Raw genomic sequence first — 19,420 nt, forward strand, 5'->3', positions numbered from 1 at the left:
CTACCAGAGCAATTCTTAAATTGCCTCGATATGTTCATTTCTTGCTTTATGCTTTTTGTTTTGACACTTGCTCTCATCATTTGACATCACAAATTTCACACAGAAGTCCATCAAAGGGAGGGTGCTGCTTCACATTTGACGGCACAACCTGTCCTCCTTCCATATCTCGAATTGAGCTGTCAATTTCTCATTGATCTTAACATCTTTCAGCTATAACTTATTTTGTTCGTGTTGTACTGCTCATATTCAGCTCCATTTATCAGCGTTGACCTTACAGCCATCCTGTAAATTTTCCCTTTGAATTTGAGTGGAAAAGCAAGCTACTAAGCAAGATTACCACCCAAAAAAAAAAATCTCTATTATATGTTTTATATATTCTCACCTAAAAAAATTATGATTAGATATCCAAACGATAATAGGTACTGACCTTGTTTGAAGTTTTATTTGCAGATTAAGAAATAAGATCCATTATCAGACATCCTTTGATTCTTTTATAGCCACACTGACCAGGCAAATAGCTGCTGGAATTAGCAGCCAAATCCTCCTCCCTCTTCTGTTATCAGGTCTGGATAGCCACTGCACCAGAATGTTGATGTGGGGCCTTTGTGGAAGTCAAAGCTTCCTACCAGGTCAGTAGTCAAGGGAGCATTTGATCTTTATGATCCCCAAAATAAGAGGCCATGCAGCCCAGCCCGAAATCAGGTGGAGGATCTCTAGGCCTCTTTCCAATGGAGAAGGGCGAAGATGAGAAGGTTTTGACAGGTCAGGGTCTCTACATAATTAATAATTATCTTGGGGTCAGATTATGATTTCAGTATTAATGAAGGGTCGAAGTTTTCAAAAATTTAAAATAGGAAGATTCACCACCAAAAAAAATTAAATAGGAAGAACTATTTGAGTTTCTCAAGTTTAGGATCTCAGACTATCTTTCGTTGGATTTTGATTTTAATTTCAGATTGATTTCTTAAAATAGGTTAACAAATAATTTTTCAGTCAAGAAATTGAAATTATTTGATTGCATCAATTGAAAATCCATTACGCTGTTGTTCCTCTCCAAATTCTTCTTCCAGCACTGGTAATTCCAACATTGACACTGATCTCTTCTTCCACTTTTCTTCCTCCCCCAGTTGCCGCCGGCTTCCGCTCCCTACGAAATGCTGTAAACCATAGTTGTCAAGGTGACGCCTAGGCGCCTTGCGTCCAGGCCCCCCCCCCCCCCTCTCCAATGCCTTAGGTTGCCTAGATGCTGTGACAACTATGCTTTAAACCACAAAAAGTCTAAAACCTCAAATCTCTTCTCTTGATTTTCATTTACTTATTGTTTCGTTATGCCTCAAGCCTCGAACTTCAATATGTAATAGGGATTTCCACAAGTCAAGGAAGTCAAATAAAAAGAAATCAGTCTCAAAATGAGCTTGATTTCAAGATTTGGGCACCGTTTCTCAAATGCGTCCTTGCAGAAACCCAAATTTTCTTGCCCCTTTGTCATCGAAATCAGTCAACTTGAACAGGATTTCCGGGACATTTAGATGGAACCCTAGAACGAGCCGGTTTGATCACCAGATGCTCCCCTTTGCTAGCTGATTTGATCAACAGATGCTCCTCCTCTGCTACAATGCTACCACTGTTTTCTCCAATAATGATCTCATGTGTAATGGGGAGTCTTCTTGCAAAGAAAGAGGAGGAAGATGAGCTAGAGATTGATCATAGGGGGTGGAGGAGGGTGCGGTGGATTAAGGCCATGAGGGGATTGGGGTGAGGTTGTGCAGGTGGGTGGCGGTAGGGGGTGCGGCGATGAAGGCAACAAGGGGGTTGTGGCAGGGATTGCAGAGAGAGGGTTGGAGGCAGGGTTGCGCTGGGGGTGGAGGTGGGAGGTGGGACAGGGATGCGGCAATGAAGGCAACGAGGGGTTGGGGGGCTGCAAGGGAGAAGGGGCTGTAGGAAGAGCTGTCTCCAAGGGAGAGGTGCTTCATCGCAGGGGGCGGTGGCTCACAGAGGGAGACAGTGGTTGTGAGAGGAGGTGTTGCCAGGGGAGCGGCGGTTCATCTTCTCTGTTCATCTTCTAACGAGAGAGAGAGAGAGAGTAGGCTGAAGAGATTTCGGCGAAACAGCTCCTCACCTATTTCGGGATTTCGACTTCCATTGGTTTCTATTTCCCAAAAATATGGTGTAAAAATTATATCAAACACTCCCAAAAATTGAGATCAGTCCCAATTTCAAAATTGAACTCCAACCAAAGAGAGGCTTAGGTTACTAGGTGATTTCTATTTCTATCCTTTCCTATTCTGGAATAAAATAGACCTAAAAAGAGTGGGGGGCAGTTCAGTCAATAGGTGATGGTTGCTTTTCCTTAAGACATATTAGTAGAGGTGTCTCTGCCATTAATCTAATCTACTAAGTTGCTCCTGTTGCTATTATTGCTATTGGTTAATCTAATTTTCTCTTGTTTTGTGTCATATGGTATGTCATTGTCCACTTTTTCTCAGCTCTTTGCCAGTTAATCATGGTTTCAAGTATTAATGGATCAGCCAGTCCAGATCAGGATCAACTGAAGCCGACCCAGTTAATCCAATATCATTACCAGTACAGTTCAAAAGATTTGTTCCTCTAATGTGACATTTTCAGTCAGGATTGAACAGAATCTGGTCAGATTGATTGAAACGGATTGGATCCATATCGAGAACCCCAGAGGCCAACACAATCCTTAGTCAGGGTGCAAGTCTTAAAAACCATTTTATTAATGGTTCCAATCCATTAGTTTAGTCTCTGGATTCCAGAAGTTTTTGATCAATCTGGGGATCCGCAGAAATATCAAGTCGTGATTCAGTTTCCTATAACTTGCAAATCAGCCTCTTCTTTCAAATCTGATTTCTCCAAGTTGAACTTTCGCGTGGTAGATTGGATTCTCTTGGGACCATCACCAGCAGGAAAAGTTTATCAGTAACCTGGCCTGCATCACACCAGCATGGAACAAGAACTCGGCGAGATCTTGCTAATAACTCGGTTTTATGAAATGGCAAGATGAGATGGCTGGTGAAATGCATGATTTACAATATCTCGGCCAAGATCTCGGTCGAGAGCGAGATCTCGGCTTGAAATCTCATTTCGACCGAGATCTCACCTAACCCCATAAATATCTACAGATTTCGATCGAGACAGTCGAGATCTCGACCATCTCGGTGCCTACTGCCTCTATTGTGCCAAATTGAGTCAAACCTACATCTTTCTTCGCAATTTTTTACGAGAAATCACTGCATGAGTATGAAGAGCATGCTTGAAAGTTTCGGAAGCATGAGCATAGATACTACTAGTGAGAGTCAGTTGTGGCATGCATTTCAACCTCAGTATGACTGAGTATAGCCATGAGAGCACCGGTTCCGAATACAGTGGCTATGGCCAATTTGGGCAGCATGAGTCAGTACACTCTGCACATGAGTTCGACAGTCGGAGCACTGGGTCAGGTTTTGTGGACGACATATTTACAGTCCCAAACCAGCCATACATGCCGATGGTAGTTCAACAGCCTGGTGGCACCTTCAGTTAGTTGATGACAACACTTATATGACTTCTGTGGAAGACTATGTGCGAGTCTTCAGCAGCACTATGACATGGGAATCCTATGTGGCACATTCAGAGGAATACTTGATTCGACAATATGGCTTGGGATGATAGATGTATATGTAAAGATTGATGTATTTTACATTTTTACATTTCTAATGCTTATTTAAGTTGTTTTATATTAATTGTATGCTTTGATTGCTTTCTATTACTAAATTATGTGTAGAATAGGGCCTATTAGTACATCGTAGCCTACCAAACTAGGGTCCGAAGTCAAACTCCTATTTGGACTTTGATTTTGGATAATGTGATAGTGCCATTGTGTTTAAATGGCCCAAACTAGGCTGTATACCTTTCATGACCAAACTTGGTCAAAAACCCACCGGAAACAGCTACTGAGTTCAAAAAAAAAATGCACCAACTCACCGAGATCTCGGCCCAACTCGGTTTTCTGGCTGGGAGAAACCAGTACTGAAACCGAGTTCTCAAACCATGCACACCAGTTTCAGACCACCTCCCTTCGTTCAGACCATTCCCAACCTGTCCAGGAATGTATACAAGATTTTCTGAGACTAATAGACTATAAAAAGTAAGATGGTGAACCCTCATCCTCCCATTACAAATACACAGGTTTCCCTCCAGAGACAGTCGTTGATAGTAAGAATATAACTCCAATTCTGCAATTGAAAAATAAAGAACCTCAGAAGGTTCCCCACTACCCAAATAGCTTCTGTAGGGAAAAAGAAGGTAACAATTAACATTAGTTGCACCTTTTTTTTTGGCTAAAGATCAGCAAATCTTACTATAAGAAAATAAAAATATATATACAGGTTTAATGTCCAGGCATTCCTAGACGAAAATATAAAAAACAGATTTGAGCAACTTCTCCACATTCGGCATGGCATCTGCAGAGGAAGCCACTCAAACAAAAAGATAAGTAAATGAGCACAAAGCTCACTCAACCAAATTGGTATCGAGGACAGTTTTGCCAATCCCACACCACATCTGAAGAAACAAAGGAGAGATGATGCTCCCATTCCGCCGAGCATCTTGTCGTTGCAGCCTTTTTAACTAGGGAATCCGTGACCACATTAGCCTCTCTATAGGTATGAAAGATTTTCCATTCAATGCTATAGAGGAAAATGTTGAAGTGACGCCATTGATCAAGAAGGAACCAAGGAATGGATCGATGTTGGATACATTACACCAGCGAACTAGCATCACATTCAACCCAAAGTTTATTAAAACCAAAATCCTTTCCCAGCTGTATGCCAATAAAGAATGTTGAGATTTCAGCAAAGAAATTTGATTGCACTCCCACATACATAGAAAAACAATGTAATGGAATCCCAAAAAATACCTTCTGATCCTGCATGTCCAGGATTCCCAATTGAACTCCATCAATATTTAATTTTGTACACCCATCATGAGGCTTCTCCCAAAAAACCTCCAAGATCTGATGCGGCGGGAAGGCAACCGTTTTAACCCGTCATCTCCTTTGATGTCATAAGATTTGACATGGATTTAATTCTGCACGGCAATAAGGATGAGCTGTCCAGTAAGTCACAGAAAATAGCCTTCAAAATAACTTTGATAGCTCTTGCCGACACATCAAAAAACCTTGCATTCCTTTCTGTCCATATCTGATTCGGGATCAATATAAGAGCCACCACCCACACCTCCTTAGGAGTACCCATTAATTTTATCTTCCACCAAGAGAAAAGATTCTGAATGGAAAGGAAGCCTGGCCATCTGAAGTTGAATATCTAAAGGAACTCTTTCCAGATAGATACTGATAAGGCACACTCCACAAAGATATGATCAAAAGTTCACATGCATTGGAGCACAGGGTGCATCTTGATACCAAGGGGATTTGACGCTTCATAACTTTGTCATTTGTTGGCAAGCAAGAGTGAAAAAAACCTCCAACCAAACAAAGATTGTCTTGGGCTTAGAGATTTCTGCCACAGATAGGTAGACCACGCTACCTTTGGAGATTTACCCCGAATGTAGTCCCATGCAGATTTAACCAAATGTGAAGTTGTGAACCCGATTGGGTCAATGTCCATACCCTTTTATCTGATTTGCTTGAAGATGGAAGAGGGACCGCTGAAACCATTTCATGGATACTTTTCATGAATTCCAAATCAACTTCTGGGAGGGACCATGCCCCTAGGTCAATAAAGTCCTTAACTTTTGCTGATAACGAAGAAACGAAAGCCCTTGGTATCGAGATAGTATTGTGTAGGGGGTTTTCTGTTATGTCTAATGGGACTATGGCAGTTGGTGTTGTCATTGTTATCAAAACAGTCGGGATCAACACAGTCACACAGGTCATGATGCTTGACACAGTCAGTGCGACAGTCCCACACAGTGGTGGACTGTAGTAGCTCAATGTGGCAGATAGATGGCAGTGTGACATATGACAGTACAGTCGGCAGGTGCATTGATATGTGGCAATTACAGTGACAGAGATGTGTCAGTGTAGTGGCAGTGCAGCTGGAAATGACAAATAATGATTTGGCAGCTTCTGGACATGTGTAGTAGTGCATGATGGTATTTGGCAGTAGTATGCAAGTTGTACACTGTCAGATATGATACGCAGTACAGAAATTATCAGACAGTGCTTGGCAGCAGTTTCTGATGATGCACATTGTTTACAAGTGTTCTGGCAGTGTTGGACAAGTCAGGCAATGCAGGCAGTGCAGATCAGCAAGTTATAGTTCGGACATGTTTTGGCAGTGATACAAAGGCATCCGGGCAGAGTTGATGACATTTGGCAGTGTTATACAGTGTTTAGCAGAAGGTGGAAGCAGCAGGTGAAGGTCCCATACAGTAAACGTGTTGATTTCATAGGTTTGTGCAGTAGCATCCAATTTGAAGCCAAATTGGGAAGGCGAGATGGCAGATTTGGAAGAAGTATTGTACATGGAACTTGTAAAGAATCGAGTCTTCTTTCCAACGCAACTGCAAGTGCGACGACAAGAGAGTTATCATATTTTTCGTATCGTCGCGCAGAAACTGAGCTAATTGGGAGAGTTTACGGATTTTGGAGGTGCTGTCTGGAATTTTTCCTGAGAATGCATATATGGAGTTAAGGTCCTTCCCATCACGAGCATGATGACGAAAACCATGTCGAAAAATACCTTTAAATGAGGGAGATATGACTTAGATTCCATTTCTAGGTTTCTGGTAGGCTGAGGTGTACTGAAGACTGTACACGGGGATGCACTGCATCAATATTTGTGTGGCTGGCATTGAGCCATCTCGAAAGATGATGCTTAAAGAGACTGAGATTAAAGCATGCAAATGTGTGGACTTACCTGACGTGGAAGATTCTGCGCGGCCTTCATGATTGGTCGGGCAGTAGGGATGTAAATGGATATTCGTAAATCCGTATTCGATCCGTGTTCGTATCCGTTTAGGAGAATCCGAATCCGTCCGAAACTAATCGGATACGAATATGATAATCCCCCTATCCGACCGATTATTATCCGATTCGTTTAGCTGTCCAACGGTAATAAAATATCTGAAATATAACTCTGTGTTTGTCTATCCTTTTAAGTTACCTTATTGGATTTTGTTATCTTATTTTTATAAATTTATAAGTTAAGATAATGTGATTCTTTTTCTAGATTTGCTATTGGTTTATATATATTGTTTTATGCAATGTGATACATAGAATTACATATCTATTAAAAAATCAAAAGTAAAAAATGTAAGAGAATAAAAGACTAAGAAGAGTAGACGAAAGGGTAATTACTGAACTCTTAAGTCTTAACCCTAACCCTCATCATAAAAACGGTAAATATGTCAACGGATAGTTGAAAAATCTTATTCGATCCGTATTCATATCCATTTAGGAAAACATGTATTCAAAAAATAACTATCCGGAAATTATCCGAATCCGTCCAAAAACCGATAGGATATTATTCAAATCCGTCCGAATATAATCGGATACGAATATGATAATGCCACTGTCCGACCGAATTCGATCCGTTTACATCCCTATCGGGCAGTATACTTTTGGTATGCCACGTTATACTGGATCATGTCCAGTGTGTGTGTAGCCTGAGCATAATAAATCTGCCTACAAGATTCCACATAGTTGGTTTGTATCACTTCCGCTTTCGTACCTATCCATGTTTCCTGAATGAACCCGGGTCTATGGATTCGGAACTAGGGGTTTTGGTTCAACACACGCAACCTGCTCCAGTGTTAGTCGAGCATATCGTAAACATCTGGGAGATTCCAAATTATAGGCTCTGGTAATCCCCGAGTCGTTAATGGAACAATCACAATCAAACAACAAAAAATCATGTCGCGTTTTTGGATTCTCATCCAACGGCTTTGATCGATGCTGCTTATACACCCACTATGGTGTTTAGTAATTGTACGGGATGACCAGAAAATATTCCAAATAAGAGGCCCATGTTCCACCCACTTCATTTTGTCTTTTAGTGACAGACAAGATTCCAATTGCGCATCCTGTATTCAACCCGCGAGTTGACTGACCTTTTGACCGATGATCTAACAGTCAGAATTGCAGCCGACAGACCTCGTGATGTTCTGAAACCGCACAGCACCGCCCGTGACATTCTGGATTGTCATGAAACTTCCAAAAAATGACCATATTCCCTTGGTTGCAAGGTTTCACTGACACTGAGATTCTGGACTTGTTTTAAGTCCAAATTGAGCGTCATTTTTTGCGTTATTCTCAAGCAAATGAGTAGAATGTCCTAGAACTTAGAGAAGACCATTCCAATGAGTAGAAAACCTCCATTTCTACTATTGAATTTGCCCTGATCACCGTGGCACGTACTTCAATACAATGATCATATCCGAGATGTTATTTTCCATCAGAGGTATTTCAAAGTTGTAAAAAACCCTAAATCATGGTTTTGAAGGGTTTTGTTGATGTTGATGACTGCATTGATGATCGTAGCGCATATGGTTTGATTTCTACGCATCGAGGGAGCAGTTGTCAGTGGGTTTATACAGATTGAGGTAAACCACTCTTGTCAAACCCCTTTTTATTGTATTTCATAGATTAGGTGACAGCTAAGTGTCTATGGGAATACTTGAATTGTAATTGAGTGGGGATTTGCATTATTTATGTTCTCCAATGTAGGGCAAAAATTATAAGCCCACTTTTGGTTATAGTTGGGGTGTTCAGTTGCAGCTGGACAAGCACAAGCATTGCAGCGCCTTTACTGTTGAGGCAGTGTAAATCTTGGGGTTGTAGCCCTTGCTCTTGTGCTACAAGAGTGGAAGCAAATGTAGAAGCACTTGGGCTGTTGCAACAATTAAAATATTGTTGCATATTGGATAATATATGAAATCCTGGTATTGGCCCGTGGATGTAGGCATACTTCCAAAACACTTTAGACCTAATCTCCTTGTGGTGTGCTTGTGCTTGTGGATATTGGAAGTGTTGTGTGCTTTGCAAAGTGGGTGTGCACTATATGGTAGACCTGACCACTTTGGGGTGACGAGGTGGAAGTGCATACGATAGTGTGTTTGCTTTTGAGTATTCTTGTGTGGGAGTGGTAAATTGCCCCCGCCAGTCGGTGATTGTGCTTAAGATATTGCAATGATTATCTGGGTTTGTGTGCCGAAAGAGAGGACAGTACATATCAGTATTTGTGCCAGTAGTGAGTACCATACTGTTAGTGTTGATTGAGATAGTGCCATCGGTGTTGGGAATACCAAGGGTGTGTTGCAACGCGTGTCAGGAATAAATTTGGAAGATTTTTTGTGACCCCAATTCACAACCCCCCCCCCTCTCAGTGTCAATTTTCGGGATATCAAGTGGTATCAGAGTAGATTAGGTTTCCTAAGGAGAAATCTAACAACTTTGGGCTTGAACTGAGAGACCGACAAATGGCAGCTACTGGATTTTTCAGATTATCTTCTACTGGAGTACCAGTGCTTGAAGGCTCCTTATTGGAAGATAAAAATGGAGACCTTTCTAAAGGCTCAAAGCTATGATGTGGGGAAGACAGTTCTCAGAAGATTTGTGAATCCAGAGGTAGACTCACATGCCATTGGTTGTGTTTGCTTTGCTTATGTTTTGCATTCTCATGTAGATAAATTGTTGCCTTGGGCTATTAAGAGCATTTTTCTTGGATATTGTTGGACTCAGAAAGGTTATCGATGTTATGATCCTCTTACTCATCAGCAATTTGTTAGTGCTGATGTGACCTTCGAAGGTACTCCTTATTTTAGTCCACCAATCCCTAGTTCTCCAGTTCCGGCTAGTGATTTGAGTGCACCACCCCCTCCATTGCCTGTGCTTGTTCCTTTTGATGATGTTTCAGCTCCCTCTCCTTCTCTGCAAGTCTATCAACGGCAGAAGCGGCCAGTGCCACCTACGGCTCCACAAATCACTACTAAATTGTCTCCTTCGGCTGAGGGTCCCACTGACTTACTAGTGGCTCTTCGTAAAGGTACATGATCTTGCACAGTTGCACCTAGAAATCCATGTTTGTTATCCTATTAAGGATTCTGTGTCTATCTCCCACTTACCATCACCTATCTATAATTCTGCCTTGTCTATATCTACTAACTCCATTCCCCAGACTTATCACCAAGCTTTGTCTGAGACTTTCTCTCTTGTTGCTCCTCTCAATTCCGTTCGTGTTCTTATTTCCTTGGCTATCAATTTGGATTAACCCCTTAGTCAACTTGACATCAAGAATACTTCTTTATTTGGTGACTAACAGGAGGAGGTGTATATGGAGCAACCTCCTAGGTATGTTGCTTAGGGAGGGAATACACATAGAGTATGCAAACTACATAAGGCTATTTATGGTTTGAAGCAATCTCCTAGGGCCTGGTTTGACAAATTCAGCTCAACTGTCACGAAGTGTGGTTTCTCACAGTACTACTGTGATCACTCTATGTTTGTTCGCAAATGAAGTTCTAAGGTGGTAGTGATGGTGGTATATGTTAATGACATTATTGTATCTAGTAACGATACTACTGGTATTGCATAGGTGAAGAGATGAAGGATTTGGGTGCTCTTAGTTATTTTCTTGGTATTGAGGTTCTTTGAAGCAAGAAAGTTCTCAGCCTGTCTCAACAGAAATATGTTTTGGATCTTTTATCTGAAAGTGGTAAGCTTGCTTGCAAACTAGTTGACACTTGACACACCTATTTACTCACATCAAAAGCTTGGCACAAATGTTGGTGATGTCTTTGATGATCTTCACCAGTACAGGAGATTAGTTAGCAAACTTATTTATATGACTGTTACCAGACCTGATATTTCTTTTGTTGTGGTTAGTCAGTTCATACAAACACCAAGGAAGGTTCATTGGGAAGCGGCTTGTCGTATCTTGAGGTACTTAAAGGGAGCTCCAAGAAAGGAACTCATTTATTTGTCCACACCACAATATTGATCTGATAGGGTTCTCTGATGCTGATTGGGTTGGTGCCGATTGTGATAGGCGGTCTACTACTAGTTATCACACCTTTGTCGGCAGCAATCTGGTTTCTTGGCGTAGTAAGAAGCAGAATACTATGACCCAGTCAAGTGTTGAGGCTGGGTATCGAGCTATGGGTCATACTGCAGGCTGCAACTGAGTTGATGTGGCTTAAGTTTTTTTTTTTTTTGTGAATAAAAATTCATTACCAAAGAGAGAAAACAAAGAGCCCCCAGAAATCAGGGGGAAAAGGGGGGAGAAGAGAAAAACCTACAATACATAGGGCTAACCGACCCTCTAGGGCGAAGAGGAGAGAAGAGAAGAAGGGAGACCCCAGGAAGCAACAATGAGCCTGTTCCTTGGGGAATTAACACAAGAGGAAGAAGGAGAATGTGAGGATTTGGAGGTAACATCGAAAGAGATGGAGTCCCAAATTTGCCTGAAAGACCTAGAGATGGAAGTTCATCTCCTAATATTACGCTCCATCCAGATGTGCGAGATAGTAGCCCCAAAAGCCAACAAACCAATTCTATCGCAAATCGAATTGCCTCCAAAAGCTTTAAAGATCCACTTCCACTCACTCTGAAGGGCCAAAACCTTCCTTCTCCTAGGCCAGCATTTGATGAGGATCCCGACCAAATAGAAGCGAGAGAAGGGGCAGTCAAAGAATAAATGATCAACCGATTCGGAGCCATTCCAAGAAGCGAAGCGGGAGACGTTAAGATGTCTATGGATGAGGAAAGCCTCGAGTTGGAAGACAGTTTGAAAGCGTGCGCCAAACACAAAAGCTATGTCTTGGGATATGGCCTTTGAACCAAGCGACCTTGAACCAATCAACAGAAGGGCCTCTAGATATTAAGTGATTCCAAGCCGATTTGGTGCTGAAGATACCTGCGGCTGAAGGAGTCCAACAAACAAGGTCCCCCGAATTTGGATTCCTCCCAATCAGAGGAGGGAGAGAGTTCCAAATAAAATCAAGATGAGGGGAAGGAGAGGGGGCCCAGGACCCAGAGGAGATGATGTCTGCAACGGTTGAAAGTCTGTGGAGACCAGCCCTGTAAATGTTCCTGGAGCTCACTAAGGGAAGGAGGATGCCCAAGGGATGCCAATGATCAAGCCATAATCTTGTGGTGGAGCCATCTACAATCTTGGTAGTGATAAGTTCACGGGCTAAGCTTCTCCATTTGAGAATGTTTTTCCAAACCCAAGAGGCATCCGGAGAGCAGCTGACAGTCCAGATAGAATCACTTTGAAGGAATCCAGAATAGATTCAATCCACCCAAATACTGTTGTGCTTGGCTGCAAGCTTCCAGATGAGCTTAAGAATTCCAGCCTTGTTGACCTCTTTAATTCTTTTAAGCCCAAGACCCCCTTCTTTCTTAGGCAGACAAACAGAGGACCAGCTGAGAGGGCGGAGGAATCTAGAAGATTCAATACCTTTCCAGAGATAGCCACTCATGAGAGCTTCAATGGCTTTGGTGATGGATTGGGGGAGAACAAAAATACCGGACCAATAGATGTAAGAAGCTTGCATGACTGATCTGATCAGTTCGAGGCAGCCGGCATAGGATAGAAGCTTTCCTTTCCAAAGCTGGAGCTTTTTCCGAAGAAGCTCAAGGATGGGAGTGCAATGATGAGCCGAGAGCCTGGCTGGAATCAGGGGGAGGCCCAAGTATTTGACAGGAAGCTGGCATAGGGGAAACCCAGTTTTCTCTTGCAAAAGGAGCTTAAGCTGATCATTAAAGTTACTTCTTCACAAGTTGAGTTTTCCCATTACTCAACCCATGAAGATGTTTTCTGATAATCAGGCAGTTATATACATTGCCAATAATCCAGTGTTTCATGAATGCACCAAGCACATCGAGGTTGACTGTCCCTTTGTGTGGGATGCTGTTATGAAGAAGTTGATTGTCACTCAATTTGTTTCATTTACTGATCAAATAGCCGATCTATTTAACAAGTCTCTTTTTGGTCCTGCTTTTCGGAGGTGTTATTCCAAGCTGGGCAGGGGTGATTTGTATGCTCCAGCTTAAAGGGGAGTGTTAAAGCTAGCGGTAGTTCATGATGGACCTTTCCGCGAGAGGGGGAGAATCCCCATCATGGTAGGCCTTCTTTAGTTGTCATATTTATCCTTAATTCTTATTGTTAGTGTCCTAGTCTAAGTGTGAGTCCCTGTAACACATTTTTATTTTCTTATAAATATAAGTTGAAGACCAGCAACAGATACACACTGGTTCTATCACTGGATCAGTTTCCTCTCTTCTCTTCTCTTCTCTTTCTCTTCTCTTCCTCTACTCTTCTCTCTTTCTCTCTTTTCTCTGGTTTTGGTTTCATCTAAAGTGCTTAACTGTTACGAAGTGATTTGAATTAGCCAACTCAAAGCTTGGACATGAAGAAGGCAGGCAGGTTTGGGTGACTAGGGTTAATGTGGCAGGAGTTCTAGAAATTTAAGAGAGAGATAAATACAAGGCCATTTGACTCATATAAATCGAAGACAAACAGTGGATTTACAAAACCTGTGGCTAATGGGCCCAACTAGAAGTATTTAAATTCAAGAAGAGAGAGAAAGAGATAAAAGGCTCGTTCACTATGAATAAAAAGCTAGGGTTTGATCATTCCCTAATTCTCTAAATGAGTTTGACTTTTTTACTCTTACTAGAATTTCTAATTGTTGATTGTAATTCTGAGTTTAGAAACTCCAATGAGTGCTTAACCCCACTCCTAAAGAAACAAAATACTAATCTAAGAAATAAAACTCAAAATAAGGCAACCAATTTAAGTAGACTTTGAAAATACCAATCCCATCACAAATTGACACTAAATTAAAATGTTGGAAATCTCATTGGAAAGGTAACTCAATAACCTTTAAAACAACACCAAATCACACTAAAAGATTGAGTTTTGACCTTCCAAAAATAATCCTAAAGAAAAGTGACAGTATAACTAATTTCCTGTAACGCAATATTCCCAATCACCAAAAACTAACCCATGCTTCATTAAGCACGTCCCCGCATCATTCCACAATTTTTGGTGGCCTATAATCTGTATTAGCCACATAAGCTGCAGCTTTCTTCTTATTCTTTTGGAATGGCAGGTTGTTGTTAGCTTGTTATATTGGTTGGCAGCTTACTAGGTAGCTTATTTAATGAATCATTCATAGATCCCTATTTTTTAAATGTGAAGTATCTTGCTCCTTTAGTCAAATGCCTGTTTGTTTTGGTAGTCTTATCCTTTTGTTTATAAATGTTGCAATGATTTCAACACCATCTATGGTCATCTCTGTTACAACTTACATATCTTAACTTTTTAACTTCCCTCATTCTTTCATAAATGTGCACAACCTAACTGAAATCCTAGCCAAGTCGAGTTAACACAATTAAACTTACAAAGAGTTGAAGTTAACAGTAGTACCATCTCCAGCACAGAGATTGCAAATCGCTGCGATTGCTATGGGGGATGTTCGCCAATAAATTGCACAAGCCAACGTTATTGTGGCAGCATAGTATAATGGTCCCTTCAGAAGTTCCCTAATGCATTCAGAAAGGAAAATGGAATTGCAATATGAGAATTTAACTAGTTGTCAGTCAGACAACCCGAGAAATTGAAGAAAATTCAAAATGATTTGACCTCTGTCCAGACTCCAGACCAACCTTTACAGAGCACTTGGCTCAGTTAAAAGTGTTAGAAGTCATCATCTAATGGCCCAAGAAAGATATCCAATGACGAAAACCAACCCAACTGATGAATCCAATCATCCAATCTTTAGCATTTCATTCCAAAGGGGCCAAAGGAATGAAGATTAAGCAATAGGTTGAATTAGAGAAAATGCCTTTTAGAATATTATGGTTTCCCAGTTAGGCCGATTCCTGGTATAGAGATCCTGGTTGGTTGCACAGAATTGTAAGCCAGAAAACTTCTTGACTGTGCACTTGTGCAGCACAAGTACAGGCATAAATGAAACTAACAGACTTAAGTATTGCTCTTAAGTTTTTTTTTTTTTTTTTTTTGGGGGGGGGTTGAATTAGCATTGCTCATAAGTTGTTACCTGTAGTCTCCATATCTACTCATGGACTTGACGATGGCCTCATCTTTCCATAATCCAAGTCCTATTAGAAGCATTCTTATGATATTTACACCAGGTACAAGAGCCGCTAGAATTGCTGCCTGGTTTCCAGAACTGTAATGATTGGACATAGCTGATTCATCAAGAAGATACACTAGAAAATTATGGGGAAAATTCTCTTCAGCCATGTAGACTACCTGAACAGTGGCCAGAAAAGCATGAAGACGAGACCAACGCTTATATGCACAAGCTTCCGCGAAATTTTCTATAGAAAATCAAAAAAACAGTGAGAAACTTCAAATAGCATAAATTAAATAAGTAAAAAATAAAAGAGAATGAGTAATATATAAATAAACCTACAGTTCTCATATCAGAAAAAGTTATACTGATAAGATCTTTTTTTTTCATCTCTTTTTTTTTTCCCCCTAAAGATTCAATTGCCTAACCCCTTTCCACCAAATACTAGAGAAGTCCTGTTAAATAAGGTGCACCAGAATACTGTGGGGGTATTCTGGTCTTTTTACAGCTTTTTTTTTATTTCCTCATGTATTCCTAGCTATGTTGGTTATGCTAGGGCTATTTTTGTCTTTTGGTTGTACTTCTTCATATTATAAATATAAGGCTTGACTGATCTCATCGATCATTCAAGTATTCTCCCAAATTCTGTCTTTTATCATGGTATCAGAGCTACATTCTCTGATCTAGCCTTTTTCTTAGCCCCCCACCCCTTCCATTGTTCTTCCCTTTCTTCTCCTTCCACTTGATCCTCTTCACCCCCCCCTCCTACTCGATCTTCTCCACCTTTTTCTCCTTGTTTCTCTTCCCAAATTAGGGCAGATCTAATGAGGTGATCGTGTGATATAGATGCTGCCCTAATCAATCACCTCTTCAATTGATGATTTAATAAGTTTTATAGTTTGATAGCTGCTGCCCATATTTCTGCGATTTTTTTTTGGAGCTCTCCCCTCTTGAAGATCAGTCTCTCCTTGCAATTGAAGCTGGTTTTCTTATTTGGGATCCATCACTGCAGTTTTGGACAGCTACTATCACAGGTTTTCTTCCCAAGCATTGAAGCATCTCCCAATATCGATCTCCTTTCAGGGTTTTTTTGAAAAACCCTGACACTTGTCGATTTGGGTATTTTTTGTTCTCTGCGTAGGCTGTTTTTGGAGAGCATCCTCATCCACCTTCAAGACAATATCGACAGTTTTTTCTCAGCTTTTGAAGACCCCTAATCCCAATCGATTTTATCTTTCAGGGTTTTTTTCAAATCCCTGCTTATCAATTTTTTGGGATTTAGGGCTGCTTGTTGCTGCCATTATATTCCAAGTTTTGTGTTGCCAGGGAGATCCATCGACCTTCCATATCAGGCCTTTATTTTCTGTTTTGCTGCCAAGGTTTTATCTACACCATGGGAGACTCAGAAGTTACCACGGCTAACTCTGAAGGTGGTTCTCAGCCCCGGACAGAATTCCTTCCTTATGCTGCCTCCATTAAACTCGATGGCACCAATTACCTCATGTGGGCCAGGTCTCTCTCCTTGACTGTGGCTGGTAGAGGACTCAGTGGGCATCTTACTGGCACTCTAAACAGCCTACTGAAGATGGCCTTGCCAAGACTCGATGGGCTGCCAATGATGCTATGGTTATGTCTTTTGTCTTGAACTCCATGCCACAGGAACTTTCCAGCCAGTACCTTCTTCTTGACACAGCCGCACAGATATGGGCTGCTACTAAGGGCACTTATGGACAATGGGGGAATGATGCACAGCTTTATGACATCCGGAAGACACTCCATTCTACTACCCAAAAGGAGCTGTTAGTTACTAAGTACTATGCTGTCCTCAAAAGTCTGTGGCAACAATTAGATCACTATGTTCCCTTTCAGCCCACCACAACTGCTGATGTTGCTGCTTATTCGGCCTATGTGGATAAGTTTCGTGTTTATGATTTTCTGGCTGGTCTTAATGCCCATTATGATCCCATCCGTGTGCAAGTCCTTGGTAGGGTGCCTTTCCCTACATTGGAGCAGGCCTTCTCTTATGTTCTTACTGAGGAAACACGTCGGGCTGCAATGATGTTGGGTCCTCCAGTTGAAAGATCCGCCCTACAGGCTGCTGGTTCTAAAGCTCCTCCATCTGACACTAGTGCTACTGCCACTGCTGCTGCCCCTACCAGGGAGCCTGTCAAGTGTGACCATTGCAACAAACTCTACCACACTAAGGCCCAGTGCTGGAAAGTACATGGGAAGCCTGCTGATTTTGAGGCTAAACGTGGTCGTGCTAAACCTAAAAACAAAGCCAATCACACTGAAAGTGTAGCTCCAGCACCCACTGCTGACAATAGTTTCTCCCAGGAGGAGTTCCAAGCTCTCCGGCGTATGTTACAGTCTTCCACTGCATCTACTACATCTGTTCCTGCCGGTTATTCCACTCCATTAGGTTCCCACTTTGCCCGCTCAGGTATTTCCTTTGCTGGTCACTGTGCATCGGTTGTCTCCACTCCCTGGATTATAGACTCCGGTGCCACTAATAATATGACAGGTTCTTCTACCCTTTTTTACACATATTCCCCTTCTTCTGGCAAAGATAAAATTCGGGTGGCTGATGGTTCCTTCTCTTCTGTTTCCGGAAAGGGGTCCATCAGTTGCTCCCCTTCACTTACCTTGTCCTCTGTTTTGCACATTCCAAAATTTACTACTAATCTTCTCTCTATTAGTAGTATTACCAAAAATTTTAATTGCAAAGTGACTTTTTTCCCTACTCATTGTGTCTTTCAGGAACTGGACTCGGGGAAGACGATTGGATCGGGTAGGCTGCATAGTGGATTGTATCTTCTTGATGATGGACCGCAACAAGCTTTGCCTTCTCAGTTATGTCAGCCATCTTCTTTTTCTTCTGAATTGCACCAGTGGCATTCTAGATTAGGACACCCCCCCCTTTGGGCACCTCATCACATTTATTTCCAGCTTTGTTTAAACATTGTAATAAGGAAGAATTTTTTTTGTGAGCCTTGTGTCTTGGCCAAACAGACACGATCAAATTATCCAATATCTAATAAAAGAAATTCCTCCCTATTTCAATTAATTCATACTGATGTGTGGGGACCTAATCGTAAAGCCTCTCTTCATGGCCAACGATGGTTTGTTACATTCATTGACTGTCATTCCCATTTCACTTGGGTGTACCTCATGCATAACAAGAGTGAAGTTTTCTCTTGTTTTCAGCATTTTCATAAGATGGCCCAGACCCAGTTTAATGCCACTCTCAAGATTTTAAGGAGTAACAATGGGATAGAGTATATGGAAGGTCAGTTCCAACAATACCTTACTGCCCATGGAATTATACATTAAACCAGTTGTGTTGATACTCCAGCCCAAAATGGTGTGGCTGAGAGAAAAAATCGCCATCTCTTGGAGGTAGCTCGGGCCCTAATGTTTGCCCGCCATGTTCCCTCCTTTTATTGGGGGGATGCTGTCCTTACTGGGGCCGATTTGATTAATAGGCTGCCCACTCGGGTTCTTGCTTCCAAGTCCCCTATTGAGCTTTTACATGGCTCTTCCTTTTATATTGTTCCCCCTGAGGTTTTTGGGTATGTGTTATGCTAGGGATACTAGATCTCCTGGCAAACTTGAGCCCCGTGGTCTCCGCTGCATTTTCTTAGGTTACTCTGCCACCCAGAAAAGGTACAAATGTTATTATCCTCCTGCCCGCCGTACCATGGTCAGTATGGATGTTATCTTCCATGAAGCTCTCTCCTATTATTCGTCCCCACCTCTTCAGGGGGAGAGTTTTAGTGAAGATGTGTTGACCATAGACTCCCCTCTTAGGCATGTATATGATGAGTCTACCCCTGCTGTCCCTGATGTTCAGCCTACTGTCCCTGCTGTTCCGAGTGTGCCTAATGTTCAACCTGCTGTCCCTGCTGTTCCAAGTGTGCCTACCCCTACCCTTCCCTCTACGTCAGGGGGAGATATTCCTACACGGGGGAGGTTCCCTATTCTCCTTCAGGGGGAGATGTTCCTACACAGGGGGAGGTTCCTACAATTCCTGCTCAAGGGGAGGTCACCCCAGTCCAGAGAACCATTGGTGAATTTCAGCGGAGGATTGATGCAACAAATTTGAAGGTTTTTGCAAGGAGCAGGACCAGACCTAGGGAGCTTCAATCCGCTATGACACAAGTTCCCATCCAATTGCCAACTCCGAATCCGGAACCTACTTCTCCACCTGGTAATACTTCTTCTTTGGATCTCCCCATTACTGTTCGCAAAGGTGTGAGGACTTGCACTCAACACCCTTTGTCTCATGTTGTTTCTTATGATTCTCTTTCTCCATCTTTTCATGCATTTGTTTCTTCTCTTTCTTCTGTTCGTA

General features: G+C 41.9%; 1 protein-coding gene across 1 annotated transcript in view; it reads right to left on the bottom strand.

The window, feature by feature from the left end:
• LOC122638290 (probable phytol kinase 2, chloroplastic) overlaps positions 1-19,420 on the bottom strand; it is a 34,844-nt gene that overhangs the window by 12,054 nt on the left and 3,370 nt on the right. The window contains exons 2-4 of the mRNA XM_043831176.1: positions 15,246-15,313; positions 15,031-15,162; positions 14,397-14,512 (exon numbers count right to left, since the gene is read on the bottom strand). Of these exons, the coding sequence (XP_043687111.1) occupies positions 14,397-14,512; positions 15,031-15,162; positions 15,246-15,313 (316 nt within the window). The remainder of the gene's footprint in view (positions 1-14,396; positions 14,513-15,030; positions 15,163-15,245; positions 15,314-19,420) is intronic.

Source organism: Telopea speciosissima, chromosome 8, assembly GCF_018873765.1.
Source record: "Telopea speciosissima isolate NSW1024214 ecotype Mountain lineage chromosome 8, Tspe_v1, whole genome shotgun sequence".
Taxonomy (NCBI): domain Eukaryota; kingdom Viridiplantae; phylum Streptophyta; class Magnoliopsida; order Proteales; family Proteaceae; genus Telopea; species Telopea speciosissima.